The sequence below is a fragment of the Aegilops tauschii genome, chromosome 4 (genome assembly GCF_002575655.3).
Source record: "Aegilops tauschii subsp. strangulata cultivar AL8/78 chromosome 4, Aet v6.0, whole genome shotgun sequence".
In the NCBI taxonomy this organism is placed as follows: domain Eukaryota; kingdom Viridiplantae; phylum Streptophyta; class Magnoliopsida; order Poales; family Poaceae; genus Aegilops; species Aegilops tauschii.
This window is the reverse complement of record NC_053038.3, coordinates 517764627-517771996: the sequence shown is the minus strand read 5'-3', so window position 1 is coordinate 517771996 and position 7370 is coordinate 517764627. Positions and strand designations below refer to the sequence as shown.

At 50.9% G+C, this 7370-nt stretch overlaps 1 protein-coding gene across 1 annotated transcript; it reads left to right on the top strand.

The window, feature by feature from the left end:
* The first annotated feature begins 961 nt into the window (after positions 1-961).
* On the top strand, positions 962-1345 carry LOC109754815 (zinc finger protein 2). The gene has a single exon (XM_020313713.2). The coding sequence runs from the start codon at positions 962-964 to the stop codon at positions 1343-1345; it is 384 nt and encodes a 127-aa protein (XP_020169302.1).
* Positions 1346-7370: the final 6025 nt, after the last annotated feature.

The following is a 7370-nucleotide window of genomic DNA, read 5'->3' as shown; positions in this document are numbered from 1 at the left end:
TCACAAGAGGAGCAACCTCTCTTAATTACCTAGAAGTGGAAGCAAAGCCGAAACACTAATGGGAAGATGAAACAGAAACAACAATGTCATCAATGGGAAGATGAATGCATTCGGTATCATTTTCCACTAGGATAAAAGCTTTCCTGGTTCTTTCTTACATGAAAAAAACGAGGCAACGCACGAAATGAAGGAAGAAAGCAAAACACCAATGGAGAAACAAAACCGAAACATTAACGATATCAATGCGGAGATGAATGGGAACATTCACAACCATTTGGTTTCATTTTCGACTACCACAAAATATTTTAGCTTCTTTCTTATCATGCATGAACGGGCCACATATACGGGATTTTCCTAGGAATTGTTGGATATGACAAATGGGCTAAAGCCCAGTAATTCCAACATATAACCCATGCTATTTCTCAACTTAAGCTTGAGTGAATTCATTGCAGAAAATACCCATTCAACACTTCTCATATCTACGGGCAGAAGCAATACTAATTTGATAAGGGATCGTAGACCACATCATGCGCTAAAAGGAGAGAAGCAATACAATCAGGCGCCTGGTGTAGCCAACAAGCTGTGCTATCACGAGTTCACCATATTCTAGCTAAGGCACTGCAACCTTGTTTTGATTCCCCGATCAGTTTTCCGCAGAACAACTCACGGGGGGCTCCTCAGTGGAGATGATGAAAATTTAAAAAAAAAAAAAAAAAAAAGGTAACAACCCTCTGTGTGTGTGTGATAAATTCTCCCAGGCACTCTTCCGTTGCGACCGCCGTCAGCGAATCAACGGCCGGTGGGAGGCGTGCGGGGTGTCCGTCCATCGGCTACAGTAACGAGATCCTAAATGAACAGTGCAAACCCGTTAAGCTGTACTATTTAAAAATCCTTTGGTTAGCACAACAATTTGCGTGGTGAGTTAGCTGTGGTGCGCTCACATATAGACGACGGTAAGTCCATGACTAGAATGGAACAGCCGAGCAGTGAACAGGAGGAGCTGAGCCTGGAGCTCACCCTCCGCCCAATGGCGCCGGAGCCCCGCGTCGGCTTCTTCCTCTGCGTGTACTGTGACCGCAAGTTCATCACCTCGCAGGCGCTCGGCGGCCACCAGAACGCGCATAAGCACGAGCGCCGCGTCGCCAAGCGCCGCCAGCAGACCGCCGCCGCTGGGGAGGGTTTGCCGGCTGCGGCGCGGGACGAGAGGCTGCCCTGGCCCAGGTACGACACAGGTCTCGTGTCTGCGGCTGGGACGGCTGCTGCTGGTGGCAAGGCGCACAAGCACGGCAGGAGCTGGTCGGTGCACGGCGCCGTGGACGACGTCGACTTGTCTCTCCGTCTATGATCGGTCTCGAAATTGGTCGCCGATCCCCAAATTCACTAGTTGACCGGCAAGCATCCCGTAGCTCTTTCGGTTTCGGTACGGTATGTCTGTATGTCAAAAGTGGTCTTTGGTGACTACCTGCATGTGAAACTGCTATGTTTGTGACTGTGTGGTATCAAGTTAATGATTTGCTTTTCTCAAGCTCGTGTGTGTTTGATTCATATGTTCTTCTTTCAGTTGAGTTTCTCTCATGGAATTAATTCCTTGACCAAAGGACAGCTTGGTAATTTACAACTGTTCACCCAGAAGGCAAGGGGATCTTTTTTCTTCTTCTTCTTGTTTTCACTCTTATACTAATACTCTTGTTGTTTTCATTGTTTGGCTTATTCAAGTGAAAGATAGTACTATATATGCCATGCGAGAATTGTCTCACTATTTCAAACTCAGGTACTCTCTTCGTTCACAAATATAAGATATTTTGAATATTTTAATATAAACTAGATACGGACTAAAATGAGTGAACAAACACACTAAAATGTGTTTGTATATATTCGATCACAAAAAGTTAAAACATCTTATATCTCAGAGGGGAGGAAGTACTGCTGTACTTCCGTAACAATCCCCCATCGATCACGAGATTGTTTGGGAGAGTAATATATGCTCTCCTCTCTCTCTCTCTCTCTCTCTCTCTCTCTCTCTCTCTCTCTCTCTCTCGCTCGCGCGCTCTCTCTCTCTCTTAATCAGGTGAGGGATTATGAACATGCCGGCTAGATAATTATGAGGTCCGTTGGAGCTTAGCACACCTTGTCACGACACTAGTAATAGCATGTACGTGCACGGGCCCATGCCATCCGTGATTGGCACAAGAATTCGCCGGCCCTCCACAACCATCAGCATATATGTTACTGCATGGCACGTAGCTACGTGGTGTATGTAAGACTCTACATCCAGGAAATCATGAATTGCATTGCATGCATGCATGCATCAAGTTACTGCCCCAACCATTGGCAAAAAAAAAGAAATTACTGCCCCAACGCCAACTGAGTTGTCGACCCCATAATCTATCACCACCACCAGGACAGACGCGAGTAAAGGCAGGCAAGCTAGGACCGCACCATCTTTGGCGCCACTCTACCCAGAGGAGGCCACAGGCCTGCATCGGCCGGTCGGTTTAATAAGATTTTCACAGCTGATCCTATACGGCCGGGATTTCTTTTGCCCCGCATCAGAGACCACATGCCTCGTGCAGATCGGTCGCCTAGCATAATTGGCAAGGCAAAGCTTTCCACTCCTAGGCCTCCAAAACCGGCCGGACAACGCCAATTAAAACGACCTGTCGGCTCTCGCTCACCAGTCTTTTTTTTTTTTGTCGAATACCAAGTGAAGCTCGAGAAGTGTCCAATATCATTTGCTTCCCGCTGCTCCTGAGAGAATCTACTGTACAAAAACCCACTTGTCGAGTTTCTATATATCTCCGTAACAATCATGCAGTACTGTCCTTCTTGGCAAAGAGAATTGATATCGTTGATCACACCGACACAGCCCAGCCAGCCCGTGGTGATCATGAGCTTCGAGGCCAGTAGATCCTCAACGGGTACCTTGGCCTCCACGCACGCATATGCCTCGAACACAGCCGGATCTGCTAGGAGATGAAACACTCATCACAGAGGATCACGTACGCCCAATGCGCCCTTGTTTAACGCCCTCGCCACGGCACCTCGCCTTGGTAAACACCGACGGTGGAGGGATCCATCTCGCCCGAGACTTCGCAAGGCATGCTTCACACCACTCGAGACCACGTTCAAATCGTCGAGGTGCCACATAATAAACAAATGAGTGAATGGCGGGCTCTAGAATTTTTCCTCGTGAATTGCCTTCCTTCTTGCCCACCAGAATTCTCAGAGAGCAACAAGAACACCTATGAATTGATCCTTGGTCGGAGAATTTCTCAGACCAAAAAAGCAAAGCTTTGGGTCTGGCGTCTCATCACTATACATGGGTGACACAACATTGCCATCTCTCATGCACAGGCGCTTTTCGCCAAGTTGGACTCCAGTAGTGAGTGTCTCGAAGAGTCAATGGTGGCACTGCAAATATAAATATAGTAAACAACCAAAGTTGCCATCTGCCTCCTAGCTCTCCTAAACCGTATGTAGGAAAGAACTACTCGGGAAATGCGAAACCCCAGGCGACTAGGGTTCCTCCCCCCGCTCCTCCCCGCCGCCGCCGGCCCCCCCTCCCCTCCCGCCACCTCCGGCCTCCGGCCGCGCGCGTCGCGCCCCCCTCCCCTCCCCCCTCCCCCGCCTTGTCCGCTCGCGCACCCCCCGCGGGCGTCGGGCGGACCCCCGCTTCCTCCTCTCCTCCAGCCCCACCTCCCCGTCCTTCTCCTCCCGCCGCCGCCGGCGAGGTCCGCCGGGCCCTGCCCGCGCGGCGCCGGAGGCGGCGGGCCGTTCTTTCCCCGCGCGCACTTGGGGAGGCGCGGGGGCCTCCCGCTGGCGGCGGTGCAGCTCGGCCTGCAGCGGTGCGGCTCGGCGGCGGGCCTCGGGGTCCTCGGTGCGGCGGCGCAGCCGTTGGTCGTGGGGCGGCGTGGCGGTGCTGGTGGCCGGTGGCGCCCGGGCGGCCCAGATCTGGGCCCTTTCGGGCTCCATCTGGGCTAGGGCGGGCCAGCGGCTCGGTGCGCGGCGACACTGCTCCCTGGTTGGCGGCGAGGAGGCGGTGGTCTGCGGGCGGTGGCGGCTTCGTCGGCCGGCGAGCTGCAACGTGACGACAGGGGCTGTCCGGACCCCTTTTCGGGTCCGGCCGGGCCTTGGCGCCTGGCAGGCCCCTTGTCCGTGCGTCCGGTCGGCTCCGCGGTGGCGGTGGTGGTTGTCCCCTCACGTCGGCGATGTTGCGGATGCCCCCGTGGCCATTATCTCCTCTCCCGTCCTCCAGGCCTCGTGTCGGTGACCTCAGGGAGACGGCGAAGTTGATGCGGTGACCGTGGTGGCACATGTTGGTGGGCGGCGTGATGGGTGGTGCACTATGATTCGTCTGGGGTGGTGGTGGGGGTTTGGGTTGGGAGAAATCTCTGGCGGCTCGTCCGGCCCCGACGCCGCGACGCCTATGGGTGCCGCCGGACCTTCCTGAAGGGCGTCGGGTACACCCTCCCCTCACTGCCCCCCGCGTACCGGGGGAAACCCTAGGACTAGTCCGGGCAACAGCGGCGTCGTCGTCGCCTCCTTCTTGAAGGTGTTGCTTGGTACACGGCGCTTCGGAGTGCTGGGAGAGTGGTGGTACTTCTCCAAAGGGTGCAGCGGTCGTCGGTCGTCTTCGTTCTGTTGATCTGCCGTTGTTGGCATTTGTTTCTTTTTCTTTTTTCTCTGTTTTCTTTGGGCTTATCTGTGTTGCGGCCCCAGCACCTATCGTTGAATGTATCGGTGATTGCTTTGTAATACAAAGCGGGGGAAAACCCTTTTTCTTAAGAACTACTCGGGCACCAAGCAACCATACGAAGCTTCGAAGGTGCCGTTACTTTCCACAACCTTTTCTAGTTATTCTCAAGTTCATCACCATTAGAAGGTTCAGACCTCCCTTCCAGCCAACTCTCTTGTACCTACTCGGTCTCTATATTATTTTATGCGCCGATCTAACCATGAAAACTCCCGAATTCTCATAGCACCGTGCTCAAAAGTTCTCCAAGGCGATGTGACTAATTGGAATCTATTGCACTAGATCAACACCAGACACAAGCTTTTGTGTTTGTATGGCCTCTAACTTCCACTCCATTGTCGCTGAGCACATGTGCTCTGGGACAATCACTGGGGGATTATCAGAACTTGCACAAACTGGCATCAAGTCAAAGTTCCATGGTAACCACTTTTCATCCCACACATTGGTCGCACACCCATTTCTATTCTTCCTATCAATCCTTGTTTGAGTATATCCCTTCCCTCACACAACGACCTCCGAGCTTGTGATGAATTGCATCCAACGCTTGTCGAGAGAAGGTCTTAGTTCTGGGTGTAGACAAATTTCAATACCCGAGCACTCAAGGACTCAGGCTCCTGCATGATCCACCAAACTTGATGCGCAAGTAAGGCCTTGAACACTAAACCCCCTTTTTAATTTTGCATTTTCATAAAATCCCATGCAAGCCTTGTGGAGGGTGTGGAGTCCGGGGAGCACCATGGTGGCAGCGGCCACGGACAAAGGGCTCATGAGCGCGTGAGGGCCTACCGGTGGGCGTCGATGCGGACCGGCAACGGCCGGAACGCAGAGCCGGGCAGGCTGTAGAAACTCAGGTCTGGCAACGCGATCCACGGGAAGTGTGCCGGCAGGGTGGGGTTCTCCCGCACGGCGGCACGCCATTGACGGCAGCCAAAGCGCACGCTGTTGAGGAGGCACGGCGGGAGGCGGAGGAGCACGGCGTCGGCGAGGTCTAGCGGGAGGTTTGACCAGGATGGCGGCACCATCGATCGATCTAAAGTATGAGAGATCAAATCGAGTCTAGCTTGTAAGATATACGTGTGGAGGAGATCGTAATTCGTTACTTACAACAACCAAAAAAAATGAAGGACACTCAGGAAACTACAGCAGCTGCGGTAGGTCCCGTCTCACGTACTTCGGGAGAGTTGTATCCGCAATTCTTTTCTTGAAAGGCAAAAGTACGTGCCTCGTTCATAAACAGAATACTCGGAGAATGAAAAACAGCTGTGGACTCCCGTGGAAGCTTAGGGTCGGTTTTTTGCAGCTTATATCAGCTTATTGCCAAAACAAGTTGTAACGTCCCAAATTTTCAATTTGGAAATGTTATACATAGGTCATTCATGCATATCATTTTTTTTCATTTCGTTTCGCGATCCTCGAAATTCTCAGCAACTCAAGGACCCTCGGAGAGAGTTGGGGATTTCCTAGTTCTCATATTTGAATTTTTTTTCTCAAATATCGAAACAAGGATCACTTTGGTTTTAATTATTTTTCTCTCTGAAAATATTTCATACTAAAAATATGAGAGGAGATAATATGACTTCTCCAAAATACAGGAAATATTGGAGGAAAAATATTAAAATCAATTATTTGGTTTTTATCGCTATTTTATTTGAATTAGGAAAAAAAATATGCGTTTTTCAAAATTGCATTAGAGGCCCAAATAAATGTTCACTTTGTCCGCTATATTTTTAGAGGACGAGGAAAATTTATTTCAGGATTTTCGGAGTCAGTTTAGTATTAGTTATGTTTGTTTTTCCGTGTCAGGACTGTTTTTTTTTAAGTCAACCGACCTACCGGGCCGTGGGCGACCCGGACTCTGCCACCGCCCGGGGCTTTATAAGCCAACCCCCCTAGCCCCGCAGCCCACCCCGCCAGCCCGCCGCCGCCGCCTCGAGCCGCGCGTCGCGCCGCCGCTGCCGGCCGGCGCCGCCCCGTCACGCAAGCCGCCGGAGCCGCCCCGCCGTTCGCTGGAGTTAGCCGCCGCCGCCGCCGTTTTTTTTTCGTCGGTTTATTTCGGTAACCCTAGATCTAGATCTTTTTTTTAGTTTCCGGTTTATTTTGTTAGATCGGTTTTCCGTCGGTTTTATCTATTTAGCGGACGTTCGTCCGTACGTTCATTTTAACAAACGTCGTTCATCCGTTAGTCACAGACAGCGAACGTTCGTTTGTTAGCCTGTTCGTCAGTTTTTCTTTTTCCAGGGTTTTTCCGCGATTATTTCTGATCGTGATTTCTGCCCTAAACTTCATTTTAGTTTATCTTTTCGCTCGTTTATCCAAATCAGGCGATTCAAGCGCCTAGATCTTCGTCTCGAAGTTCTCTTTCTGTTTAACCAACTTGAACAAGGTTTTGATACAGTAAAATTTGACTTTAGTCCAGATTAGTAATCGGATCTTGTTTCTTTCGTGGTTTGATTTTCGTTGCTCCGTTTGATTTGATTCTTTTTGCAAACCGGAGTTCTTCAGTTAAACTTCCTAGTTAGATCTTCTTATTTGAGTTTTACCCGTGCATCTATGATTGATTGCTTATGTATGTTATTGTTTGTTTGCGATAGAATTCCCGGAGTGCGAAGCGTGCTAC